Genomic DNA, 14,104 nt, shown 5'->3' with positions numbered 1-14,104 from the left:
CAGTGGAAGTTACAAATACATTAGGGCTTTCACACTGCACAAACACGGCATGGACACTGTGTTACAGCCGTGATAACCACTGACTAGGACAGCTGCCGTGCCGTCTCCAGAACTTAGTGCCTCACATAACTCTAGGCACGCTTTCATACAGATTTCAGACGTCCGGTGGCCTTGTAGTCAATGCTTGTTTCATCCGAATTAAATCCGTTGCATGTGAAAGGAAGTTATAAGTCCACCCGGAAAAAAAAGTCTGTTTTTTTTTACCGGGCGGAAAAAAGTGTTGCGTATGAAACTAGCCTTATGCTATACTAGCATTTGCCAGCAGCTTCACTCACGTGGATGTCTGTTATTGCTCAGCCGAACTAATTTTACAAAAACAGTATTGACAGCTAATATTGTGATGTATATTTTATATTGTAGACATTGATCACAAAATGTCTTTGCAAACAATATTTGCAGTTTTTCCTTCAGGGATTAACACATAAAGATGCTTGGGGCTACTAACTCGTGAGCAAGTTACTTAACCTAAAGTAACACTGCAAGGTTGCAAGTAGCATGAGCATCGACTCTATATGTAGTATTTGTCTTTGTGCTCCATCTACTAGATTGACATGTATACTGCAACGTCATTAGTCAAGGTAAGCTGCCTGATCAGTGCTTTATTGTTGGATTTTCCCGCAAAATAGCTCTTGAGATATATATATCTATGCATTTATATATGCATACATATATAACTGTTTGCGTTCAGGGTGTCAAGTGTCTGTTTTTTCTTTTATTGCTCCTCTCCCAGATGTCACATTGAGATAATACATAAAGAAACTGAGGTTTCTTTCTAGGTGACTAAGCTATACAGTATTGAAAATGCAATCCCAATTTATCCCGTCGTTTTCGCGAACAAACGAAAACATTCTTTTTCTTTATTGATACATGTTTGTTAATTCAGGTGGTTATTACATTATCTGACTCTAGCGGTTTTTAACTACAGCGACTCAGCCTTGCCTCTTTTTAGGTGGTTATATGTAACACCCACAGAGGTTTGCTTGAGGCCATTTAAATACTTGTATCTTAAATTGCTGCGCTGTTGAGTTAATTTCTTCTTGTTTCACCCCTACATAACCCCCCTGTGGTCTCAATGCCCTCACAAAATTATAGATTCCAAAACTTTACTGCACTTATGACTAAATATATATAACATAACACAACATAATGCTCAATATATACTGCATATATACATGTAACATAATGCTAAATATATACAGCATAGCATACATACTAACTACACACATGTGACATATTGCTCAATATGCACAGCGTACTATGGGGGGTATTCAATTAGACTGCGAAAAGTCGGAATTATGACATCATTTTTGCCTATTTCAATTATCCCCGAATTCAATTTCAAAGACTTTTCGCAGTCTTTGAAAAAAAATGGGGATAACTTTTCACCATGTTTTACATGGCGAAAAAAAGTGCAAAATTGGGGTTTAGGGGTGCAGGCTTAAAAAAAATAGCCTGCACCCCTGGGAATGTCATTTAAAAATAAACTGTGTCAAAAAAAAGTAAAAAAAAAAACAAAAACATAGGGACACCCCAATAAAATGTATTTAAAATTTGGTGTTCAAAAAATAAATAAATTGGAAACTGTTTAAAAATAGGGAAATATGTTCAGGGGTATTCTGCAAGTATGCGGCAGGTGTTTTCTAGAATAGGCTATTAGCGGCAGGTGCATTTTTGCAGAATTTAAAAAAAATGACTTTAGGGACTTAGAAATATACTAGTACCCATTTTCATGTACCCCAAATTTGATGGCACCACTTAAAAAAATGAAAAAAAAACAAACCTAAGTGCTCTTCTGCATCACTTTATGAATGTCGGGAAAAAAACACCTGCAGCGGCTATTTAAAAACCCGACTTTCTCCTGCAGGCAAAAACGGGGGTACCCATAGTGATCCCCCATGTTTGGACATCTTTAGGGCATACTTGCCGACATTCAGCTCCGTCTTCCGGGAGGGAGCTGAATGCCTGCATTCTGCGGGGGGCGTGGCCGGGCTATGATGCCGTTTTGGGGGCGGGGCCAGGGCGTGACCGCACGATCGCGTCATCGTGGCCTCGCCCCCTCTTCACAATGCCGTGAAAAAGGCATTGTGAAGCAGGGGGCGGAGCCACGATGACGCGATTCAGCGCGAATCGCGTCATCGGGCCCCCCCACTGCGGGGTTTTTTAGCAGTAGTTCAGGGGGGTAGGCGGCAGCCGGGAGGCTTGCCTGCCTTTCCGGGGGGTCGGGAGCGGCACCCGATATTCGGGAGGCTCCCGACCAAATCGGGAGGGTAGGCAAGCCTGCTTTAGGGGGGGTCCCAGGCACATTTCCCGAAAACTCTCATTTTTTTGGTAGATCCCAATTCGCCGGGTCCCATTTTCACTCATTTTAAATTGAATATGGGGATAAAGCGGGCACGAGCCTGATACTTTATCCCCAGAAAAGCTCAGACTTTTCGCTCCCTAATTGAATACGGGCCTATGACTGCATACATATGACTACAAAGCCATTATGACTGTTTTTAGACAGATGTATTATTGCACAGTCTCTCCTCTAGGTTGCAGCGTTGCCACACTGTACATTATACTCCTCCGTGCATGTGCTGTTTTTGAGAGAAGCCTGCAGCATGTTAGGCGGCCCCAGTGCTGTCATAGGAAAAGCTTGTGAAGTATGTCACCGTCTCTCCTATGCCTAGTGTGTGTGCCTGGCGCTGTGCTGTGAGTGGCGGTGTGTCCGGGAAGAGGAAGGGGGAAGGCCCACAGTCACTAGGAGGAGCCTGCGGTGTTTGCTTGCAGCTGACTCAGGGATGCTGCTTCCTAGCACGGGACGCGGCTGACTGACAGGGAGGATAAAGCCGCTGCCGGCCCCTCAGCAGCTGCAATATGAGTGCATGGGGAAGCGATAGCGAAGCGGAGGACCGGAGCCCTCTGCTGGGAGAAGAGGATGTGGTGCAGAAGGGCAGCATACAGAACTACCCCCCTGCTAAAGGTACGTATAATATCTGATGTTATTACACTGTACATAGCAGCAGGAAGTGGCTCAGCCAATCCCTGTCCCATTTAATAATAAGGTAATGACAAACACAGAGGAGGCTGTACATCATGTGACTACATACATCATGTGACTACATACATCATCAAGAAACAAAAAAAAGTGCTCAGTAATACATAGGAGCCAAGTTTTAGCAATGATTGAGGTTGCTCTCATTACAAGTCTTCCCTGTATGCAGGGATGTATCAGGGATCCGAGCACCCATGGCAAGGTAATGGACTGGTGCCCCCCATAATTTCAGGAAATGCCCCCCCAGTAGTAGTTCCCCCTATGCAGTGCTCCCAGTAGTAGTCCACCCTATGCAGTGCCCCCAGTAATAGTCCCCTTATACAGTGCCCCCAGTAGTAGCCCCCCCTATACAGTGCCCCCATTAGTAGCCCCCCATATACAGTGCTCCCAGTAGTAGTCCCCCTATACAGTGCCCCCAGTAGTAGTCCCCCCTATACAGTGCCCCCAGTAGCGGCCATCCCCCCGCATAACGTGCTCCCAGTAGTGACCCCCACAATAGTGTCCCCAGTAGCGTCCATCCCCCCCCATACAGTGCCCCCAGTAGCGGCCACCCCCCTATACAGTGTCCCTAGTAGCCACACTCCCCCACTGTGCTGTGCCACAAAAAAAAAATAAGCAACTTACCTGATCCCCACTCCTGCCGATGACCGCCGCTGTCCACTCCTCTGGGCCCGCTCTCACTCTGCACTATTGGATGGGAGAGACATCATAACGGGGAGGAACCTGAAGGCGGAGCTCATGAGTGAGCTCCAGCCGGCTCCCTCCGTGGACGCAGCAGCCAATGAGAGTCTGTCTGACTCGCTGGCGGCTGTGTGTTTGTAAACTGTGTAGGGCAGCCCGCTCTCACTGCGGTCTGCCCTACACTTGGTGCCCAAGGGACTAGCGGGGTAGTCCACCCATTGGCTGCTGGTGGCACTGCCGGATGGCGCCCCCCCTTTGGCCGGCGCCCCTGTCTAGTGCCATCCTGTCCAATGGGTAGATACGCCCCTGCCCGTATGACTTAAAAATGCCATACGTAATCTTGTTAAGTGGCAGCACCATTATTAGGGCAGAACAAGTAACCACAGACTTGGCTCCAATGTAATATATGTAAGGAATGCATCCAGTGTAGTGTGTCTGCTGGGGTGAAAATATATTCAGCATTGTAAGGAAGGAGGTTTTATGGGGACTGTGATCTGGCTGAATGTATTAAGTTTCGAAAAGCTAAACTTTTCGGAGCTTGTGTCCTGTTCATAATGTAAATATGTCCTATCACTGATCAACATCCTGCATCTAGATCACTAAACACAGAAGTAAATACTACATCAGGACAGCTTGACAGTGGAAAACGTCTGCAAAATCATATTGATACAGACTGGCGGACTGCTTGCCGTTGTGGTAGTGACTGCTATGATTGTTTGGAAGAATTTTAATTATATTGTGAACTTTGATACATCTCCCCCTCAGTGTCCTAAATGCCATCTTGGCCACTCACATGAAGTGGCTTCTTATATGCAGGGCCGCCATCAGGGGGGGACTGCCGGGACTGGAGTGCCGGGCCCGGTCACCTGGTAGAAAGGGGGGGGCCGCTCCACTCCCCCCCACTTCCCCCCCTCCCCCCCCTTCCCCCCCCCCCTTCCCCCCCCTGTCGTTTCTAGCATTTTTTTTTTCTCACAGAGAGCAGCAGCGTCTCTGTCATATTAAAGTGAGCCGGCGGGCACTAGGACCCGCCACGGCTCTCAGTCTTGCTCCTGCTGCCTGGGAACACGTGCAGGCGCGTCAGTGTTCAGGGGCCGGGACTCAGCAGAGAAGACACTGAGACAGCATAGCAGCAGACGGTAAGTTAAATGTGCTGTGCTAGTGAAAGCGGAGGAGAGGGGGGCCTGGCTGGACACAGAAGGGGGGCCTGGCTGGCTGGACACAGAAGGGGGGCCTGGCTCTACACAGAAGGGGGGCCTGACTGGACACAGAAGAGGGGCCTGGCTGGACACACACAGAAGGGGGGCCTGGCTGGACACAGAAGAGGGGCCTGGCTGGACACTCACAGAAAGGGGGCCTGGCTGGCTGGTCACAGAATGGGGACCTGGCTGGCTGGACACAGAAGGGGGACCTGGCTGGCTGGACACAGAAGGGGGGCCTGGCTGGACACACACAGAAGGGGGGACTACTTGGACACAGAAGGGGGGCCTAGCTGGCTGGACACAGAAGGGGGGCCTAGCTGGCTGGACACAGAAGGGGGGCCTGGCTGGACACAGAAGGGGGGCTTGGCTGGACACTTACAGAAGGGGGGCTTGGCTGGACACTTACAGAAGGGGGGCCTGGCTGGCTGGACACAGAAGGGGGGCCTGGCTGGACACACACAGAAGGGGGGCCTGGCTCTTTCGACACAGAAGGGGGGCCTGGCTGGCTGGACACAGAAGGGGGGCCTGGCTGGCTGGACACAGAAGGGGGGCCTGGCTGGACACACACAGAAGGGGGGCCTAGCTGGACACATAAGGGAGGCTGGCTGGACACACACACAAGGGTGGCTGGCTGTATGTACACAAGAGGGGCCTGGCTGGATGCACATAAGGGGGGCCTTGCTTGATGCACATAAGGATGGTCTTGCTGGATGACCTTAAGGGGGGCTGACTGGATGCACAGAAAGGGGGGCTGGCTGGACACACTTAAGGTGGGGTTAGCTAGATGCACATAAGAGGGCAGGTTTGATATTTTTGGGGCAAATTTTTTTTGTAGGAATAAGGTAGTGGGGCCCTGCCAATTTTGTCAGTCCCGGGCCCCACAATTTCTGATGGCAGCCCTGCTTATATGTAAAGCTGCCGGGTACTGCTCTTCTATGTTCGTATGACAGTGTGGCATTTGTCTGTGATATCACTGCCTAGCATCTGAGAGCCAAGAATAGAAGATACCACTCTGGTACACACTAGGTAAGAAGTGAGGGTGCCCAGGATCCACACAATGGCCATGCCTGGGGCTTATTATTAACTTTTTATGCAGCATCTACATATTATGCCGCGCCTTATAGACAATATGTAATTTATTTACCTCTGTCCATGTCCCAATAGAGCATACAATGTATATTTTCTGACACACACACACTAGGGTTAATTTTAAAAAACAAACAATTAACCTATCAGCATGTGTTTGGAGTGTAGGAGGAAACTGGAATACCTGGGGAAAGCCTTGCAAACACAAGGAGAATATACAAACTCCACACAGATAGCGCTGAATATTCTTTTAAAAAGAAAAAATTGATGGGGTGGAGAGGCACGATTAGGGTGGTGGTCCTCATTTAGACACATTCCCCTCATTTCCATGTATTTAGGTTCCGTGATAATTGCTATAGGAAACTTTCAGTCTCCCCAATACTCTGCATTTCAGGTTTTTCTTGTCTGTAATGCAGGGTAAGCCCCAGTTTCTGTATGATTTCTTTGTGCCGACACAGTGACGTCTGATGTGTACATCCCTATGCCCTGCTCCCCACCGTTAACCACTTAACTGAAATTTTTTTTCCAAAAACCGCTCCATAATGGTTTCATATAGAAAAAAAAAATTTTTTTTTTTTTTTTTTTAAGATTTGTAAAAAAAAAAAAATCATTTTTTTTAAATAATTGAACATCGGAAAGATTGCGACGTTCAATTAGAGACCGGATACAGTAACCAGGTATGTTATGGGGGAGGTTAAACTTCCTTTTCCCAGCGGCTTCTCAGTTTTGCAGGCGCTGGGTAGGGGGTCCTGCTTTGCTGACCGATTAGCAGTGATCGGCAGTACAGCAGACAGAGGGGGAGAGGGTGCTGGCAAGCAGAGGGACCGGAAGGTACCTCTGAGAGCAGCAGCTGCGGGAAGATTCTCTACCTGCAGCCGCCCTCATGTTTATCTGTCTGGATGAAATTTTACATCCAGTACAGATAAAGAACAGCCTGTTGTGGACAGAAAATTACGTCCATGCAAGGCAAGTGTTTGAGGTGCCTATTTATCAATTTTTATTTGTGGGGTATACCCTGAAAACACCAGTTTTCAGTGGGGGGGGGGGTACCTACAAATTAGTATCCCCAAACTGTATCTTCAGGGGACGGCAGCAGATATCTGAGATCCACTATATGGACAAAAGTATTCGGACGCCTGACCATTAAACCAACAGGGACTGTAATGACATTGTATTCAAATACATATACTTTAATATGGAGTTGGTCCCCCTTTTGCAGCTATAACAGCTTCTACTCTTCTTGGAAGGCTTTCCACAAGATTTTGGAGGGTTTCTGTGGAAATTTGTGCCCATTCATTCTGTAGAGCATTTATGAGGTCAGGGACTAATGTTAGACGAGAAAGCCTGGCTCGCAATCTCCGTTCCAGTTCATCCCAAAGGTGCTCGATGGGGTTGAGGTCAGGACTCTGGGCCTGACTCAGACCCGGTCACAAGCATTGAGCGCTCGCAACCGGGTCGATGGCGGCCCACAGCGCATGCGCACGACGGAGCCGGCTCCGTTGTGCGCATGCCCGAGACCCGGCTAGCGACGGGCACTCAGTCGCTCCAGGTCTTGCACCAAAGGGGGCGAGCTGTCGATGTTGAGTGACAGCTCGCCCTCTTTGGTGGGCGGGCCTGGGGGGGTGGCTCCCCAAACGGAGGCGTTCCCATGAAAATGCCTGCCATTTGGGGACGGCCCCACTGACATCACAAGTGATGTCAGTGGAGAGCTTCCGGCTCTGTTAGAGCTGAATGCTCTCTGGGGCTTGCGATGAATGAGACCCTACCTCAAGGGTCTCGTCGCAAGCCCGATGGTCTTGACCATCGCGACCATCATCATGGCCGCTCGCTATAGCTGTGGGTGGTAACCCACAGCTATGCGAGCGGCCAAGAGGCCGCTCCAAAAAAAAAAAAAGCCCGGCCCTGATTCAGAGCGAGCGCTCTGTCTGAGCGAGCGGCTCTGAATCAGGCCCACTGTGCTGGCCAGTCAAGTTCTTCCACATCAAACCATGTCTTTATAGTCCGTTGCTTTGTGCAGTGGGGTACAGTCATATTTGAATAGAAAATGGCCTTCCCTAAACTGTTGCCACAAAGTTGGAAGCATAGCATTTTCCAAAATGTCTTGGTATGCTGAAGCATTAAGATTGCCCTTTACTGGAGATAAGGGGCCTAGCCCAAACCCTGGAAAACAGCCCCATACCATTATTCCTTCTCCACCAAACTTCACATTTGGCACAATACAGTCAGGCAGGTAACGTTCTCTTTGCATCCGCCAAATCCAGATTCGCCAAACAGAGAAGTGTGATTCATCACTCCACAGGACACGTTTCCACTGCTCCACAGTCAAGTGTCTGTGTGCTTTATACCACTACATCGAACGCTTGGCATTGGACAAGGTGATGTGAGACTTGCATGCAGCTGCTCGGCCATGGAAACCCATTCCATTAAGATCCCGCCACAGAGTTGTCAGGCTTACATTAATGCCAGTGGAAGTTTGGAACTCTTCAGCTATGGAATCAGCAGAGCGTTGGCGACTTTTACGCACCATGCCACTTAGCAGTCGTCGACCCCGCTCTGATTTTACTCTGTCTTCTGCTTCGTGGCTTTGTTGTTCTTCTTCCTAAAAGCTCCACTTTCTAATAATATCACTTACAGTTGACCGTGAAATATCCAGCAGGGATGAAATTTCATGAACCGTCTTATTGCAAAGGTGGCATCCTATCACAGTGCCACGCTTTGAAGTCACTGAGCTCTTCAGAATGACCAATTTTGTATCACAAATTTTTGCAAATGGAGACTGCATGGCTAGGTGCTTGATTTTATACACCTGTGGCAATAGGTCTGAATAAAACACCTGAATTCAATAATTAACATTGTACGTAAGCAAGGAAAAATCTTTTTGCATCTGCCATTTCCTCCGGGATTTTAGGCAAACATTATTAGCTGTTCTCACCATGCTAATCTGCCATATGGTGCATAGTAACATTTAACAGCTTTTATATGCCCCCCCACCAAAGTGGTAAACGGAGCTATCCCTTGATAGCATATATCATCCAAATGTTGACATCACCTTTAAAAAAACAGTGAATAGCAAATAGAAGTTGTTTATTTACTGGTAATAACACCTTGATTTGTACTACAGGTTGAGTCTCCCATATCCAAATGCTTGGGACCAGGGGTATTTTGGATATCAGAATATTCCGTATTTTAGAATATGTGTATTCCATAATGAGATCTCTTGGGAATGGGACACAAATCTAAACACAGGATGCAACTATGTTTCATATACACCTCATACACACACAATTTTATACAATATTTTCAATCATTTTGTGGCTCAAACAAAGTTTGTGTACACACAATATATTTTTTTATGTTTCATATACACTTTATACGCAAAGCCTGAAGGTCATTTTATACAATATTTTTAATAATTTTCTGCCTTAAGCAAAGTTTTTGTGTACATTGAACCACCAAAAAGCAAAGGTTTCACTATCTCAGTCATATTCTGTATTTTGGAACATTTGGATATGGGAGACTCAACCTGTATACTGATTTTAAGTAGAACTAAAACTGAAAAATTATTTCTCAGTATATTGTAAAGCAGTATCTAGAAGCCTACTTTTGTTGATTAATATACAACAAATACTTTATTTTGCTAAGCTAAATACCCCACATGAAGTACTGTAACTGATGTGTCTCCAGCAGCTAGTTAAAGCTATAATCTAGTTTATTAAAGATGTGTCCTCATACACTTAGCCTTTTTGCTCCATATGGAGTGAGACACCTGGGGGTAAATTTACTAAGAATTGAGAGTGGTCGAGATGCCAATCTCAGGAGAGTTTAGGTATGATTTTCAACTCGCAAATTGACTGAAGGCAAAGTCGGGTGAGTTAGAGAGAGATTTCACTCTTCTCACTCATAAAAAATCTGGTGAGATAGCAAACTCAAATCAGCTCACCATCGGGCAAACTCATAAGTACTGTTCACTTAAAAGATACAGCTCGCAAATTTACCAAGAATCGAGATGACAATCTCAGGTGAGATGCCTGAAAACTCTCTGCCAAATTGAAGCTTTAAACACTCACCTCCAGAGCTGCGAGTTTGGCTGAAACATACACAAATCATTGTGATTTGTGTATGTTTCTGCCTGTAAATGGTTTAAATAGGGTATATTTAAAAAAATAAATAAATACGTGAGGTCCCCCCCAAAAAGGCTAATCAGCTCCGGACTTGCCAGCCTGTCCTGGTACCTCAAATTATGGGGAAGAAAACTAGTAGGGTTCCACCGTAAATTAGGTACCAGCACCAGGCTGCAGGGCCAGTCCTGGTTTTAATTATAGGGGGGAAAAAATTGCATAGGGGTCCCCTTATAATCAAAATCAGCACCGGACCCTTTCTATTGGGGGGCTGATGCCACAGCCAGGAGAGCCGCAGGTTACTAAAGTTTATTCTGTGGCTCTCACCATTGACTTCAATGGAGGAGCCGTTCATTGGCTGAGAGAGGTGGGGGCTCACACCTCTCAGCCAATGAACGCTCAGATACGGCTCTATAAATGCAGAAGCTGCGTCTGAGTGTTTCATTCGGGAGATACCAACCATCTTGGTTGGTATCTGTTGCGTGGTTTGGGTTTTTAGTTTTTTTGGTTTTAAGAAGACCGCTGATGCCTACTTTGGACAAGGGGACTGCTCCTGGTAATGTAGGTGAGTATGTATGTGTGTGCATATGTATGCAATAAAACTGTACTTTCAAGGTGTGTTGTGTGTGTTTTTTTACACATTTGTTTACAGGTGAACTACAGGTACCAGCGGGCCCTTAATGCCCCAAATGCTGGTACTTGTGTTTCTCCAAGTACCAGCATGCGGGGGAGGCTTGCTGGGACCTGTAGTTCCACTGTAAAGACAATGTTGTTCTAATTTTTACACACTACATACACTATCAACCCGCCACCCACCGCCCAGGTGTGGCGGGGATCAGCCTAGGCCAGGGGTGCGCTTGATAGGGGGGACTCCTTTATTGGGGGGGTCCCCAACTCCCCAAGCATCCCTAGCCTGGGCTGATAGCGGTCAGGACTGATGCTGCGGGTGTAGGGCCCGGTGAAAGGGCTCCCCTGGCTTTGGCATCAGCCCCCTGCTAGAAAGGGTCTGGTGCTGGTTTTAATTATAGGGGGACTCCTATGCAATTCCCCCCCCCCCCTATAATTAAAACCAGGACTGGAACTGCAGCCTTGTGCTGGTACCTAATTTACGGTGGAACCCTACTCTTTTTGTTCCCCGTAATTTTAGGTACCAAGACTGGCTGGCAAGTCTGGGGCTGGTTAAGTTTTTTTTGGGGGGGCGGGACCCTATGTAATTTTTTTTATAACATTTAACCCATTTTTTACAGGTCTTGACACACAAGCCGCCAGTACATATCTCACTGATATGTGTAGGCTGCTAGCTAGGGAGAGATTTGCAGAGAGAAACACACTGCAATCTCGGGTGAGTAATCGCATCTTCACTTGCAACTCGGGGGAGATATCTTGATCTGCTTCACCATCGGCCAACTCACTTTCAGCCAAACTCACTTCTTAGTAAATTTGCGAGATGAAAAATGGGAAAATCACCCGAGATTCGACGATGCAAATCAAGATAAAAAAAAACTAAACTCGACAATTCTCGATTCTTAGTAAATTTTTCTACGGGTGTGAGTGCCGTGCTGTGCCCTTTTCCCTCAATATAGTGTAGTAGTTAATTTTTTGTACTAGGATTAGCTTTTTGTCGCCAAAATATTTGTATAAAGACGCAGATAAAGCATAATTATGCATGGCACACATTACTCATATCGGACTTGTCTGTTATTGCCTTTTTGACACAGATTGCATATCTTTTTCTCAATTTGTGTCGTATCCACTAGACAATATAATGAACGTTATCGTTCAATCATTCATTATATTGTGCAGTGAATATGCCGTCAACGACCAGTAATACGCGCTCCCGATGGTCGTTGCTGGCGTCGATCATCGCCCGAATTTTCTGTCCAACCTGACGATATTGTCAGGTTGTGCAGGTTCGGGGATGAGGGAGGGTGCCGACACTGATTGATATATCGTTCAGTGTGGGCTCAATGTCCACTGCACGATATAATGAACGATTGAACGTTATCGTTCATTATATCGTCTAGTGGATACGCGGCATTACATTGCTTATAGTGTACTAGATGCTTAGGATGTTGTAGCAAAGGAATTGGTATAAAGTCGCAGATTAAGCATAATGATCCATGGTGCAGGTCATTCATATCGAACATGTCTGTTACCTTATTACACAGACTGAATACTTTTTCCACAATTTTACATCTTACTTTGCTTATAGTTGTTACAAGTCACGGTCACGACTTGTCTCCCTCGAGCAGTATACCTTTTCATGACGTTGTTGTTTCGGTTCCCTCAGTTGTTAAGCTATCTGCACGCCTCAGGAGGTCACGTGTTATCCACACCACGGTGTGATTGGTTTCTCCTCCTATTTGTGCACACTGGCCTTTTGCCGCCTCGCTGACTATAGCGTTCCTGTAGGTTCTCTCGGCTCTGGTGCATGGTCAGCATTCTGTACTTCCTAGTGGATCGTTTTCCAGTTCCCCAGCGGTATTGCCTTGCCACCGGCTCCCAAGCCTCTCCATCAGCTTCCCAGCCGCACCAGCAGGTTACTCGCTGCCACCAACTCCCAAGCATCTGCATCGGCTTCCCAGCCGCATCAGCAGTTTACTGGCTGCCACCGGCTCTTAAAGCCGCATCTCGCCACCAGCTCTCCAGCCACACTACCGGCTCTCAAAGCCACATCTTACCATCGGCTCATAAGCTGCACCATCGGCATCTAAGCCGCATCATCGACCCTCAAAGTCGCACTGCTTGTCCACCACTTGTTCACCAACTTCTACTACCGGCTCCAGGCCACACCATCGGCATCCAAGCCGCATCATCTGCTCTCAAAGCCGCACCGCTTGTTCACCACTTGTTCGTCAATTCCTACTACCAGCCCAAAGTGCACCATCGGCATCCAAACCGCATCCATCAGCTCTCAAAGCTGCACCACTTGTTCACCAACTTCTATTACTGGCTCTTAGCCGCACCTTCGGCTCCCAAAGCCGCAGCATCGGCTCTCAAAGCCGAACCAGCATTTCTCCAACTTTGTATATCGGCTCCAGCCGCATCACTGGTTTGCAGGCCGCATCTTCAGCTTTCTAAGCTGCACCATTGACTTTTCCTGTTCCTACTCCTCTCCTCACCACTGTATCCAATCAGGCACTCCTGTAAGCAGCTACTACTCCGAGCAGTAAGTCCAGGCGGCCGCCTAAGTGTCGGTGAACAGTTTAGTTCTAAGGAAAAAAGGGGCGGTTGTTAGTGGCGGAAGACCCTCGACAGCCTGAGTTCTAGAAGGCTTACTAGGAGTAGTCATTGGGATTCATAACAATAGTGTACTAGGTGCTTAGGATTTTGTAGCAGAGGAATTGGTATAAAGTTGCATGAGGTAGGTCACTCGTATCGGACCTGTCTTTTGCCTTTTTAACTTAGATTGTGTACTTTTTCCTCAACTTTGCTACTTTTCCCTTCATTGTTCTACTTTTTCTTCAGTTTAGCATTTTTGTTCACTTATAGCGCCTGATTCAGAGTTGTACGCAATGCGGATATAGCAATTTTTTTATTTTATTTTGCCGCCGCATGCTTTTGAGTCACTGCGCATGTGTCAAAGTACATTACTGTAGTCGCATGCTGCAAGTCTTTATTTTTGTGTGATTGACAGAAAGGGAACATTTGGGGGAAGCAACGAGCAGTGTCTGCTAAAATCGCAGGTGTCTCACAGCTGTTTCAGGGACGTGCCACATCCTGCAGCTGCAATCCCATACACAGGAAACAGGGCCCCAGTGTCTCAGTTATGGCGGCCATTCTGAGTGACCATAGACTCAAGGGGCAGTATTCAATTGTTGTGCCCTTGTACGTGTCCAACAGGAGCTATTCAATTGCTCCTCCTGTCGGGCGCGATCAGCTGCCGGCGCACCATTTCAGCTCGCAGCCCCAGCGGGGTGCTA

The 14,104-nt window shown here is 47.1% G+C and overlaps 1 protein-coding gene across 4 annotated transcripts in view; it reads left to right on the top strand.

The window, feature by feature from the left end:
• The first annotated feature begins 2,744 nt into the window (after positions 1 to 2,744).
• SLC17A5 (solute carrier family 17 member 5) overlaps positions 2,745 to 14,104 on the top strand; it is a 51,758-nt gene continuing 40,398 nt past the window's right edge. The window contains exon 1 of one of the 4 annotated variants that reach the window (XM_088471386.1): positions 2,745 to 3,025. In XM_088471386.1, the coding sequence (XP_088327512.1) occupies positions 2,981 to 3,025 (45 nt within the window). In that variant the 5' untranslated portion in view covers positions 2,745 to 2,980. Of the gene's footprint in view, positions 3,026 to 4,787; positions 4,915 to 14,104 lie in introns of those variants that run through there. The other 3 variants (XM_088471394.1, XM_088471419.1, XM_088471411.1) reach the window with 3 other exon arrangements.

The sequence above is a fragment of the Taudactylus pleione genome, unplaced genomic scaffold (assembly GCF_031769625.1).
Source record: "Taudactylus pleione unplaced genomic scaffold, aTauple2 ptg000015l, whole genome shotgun sequence".
Lineage (NCBI taxonomy): Eukaryota > Metazoa > Chordata > Amphibia > Anura > Myobatrachidae > Taudactylus > Taudactylus pleione.
This window is presented reverse-complemented; position numbering and strand designations above follow the sequence as displayed.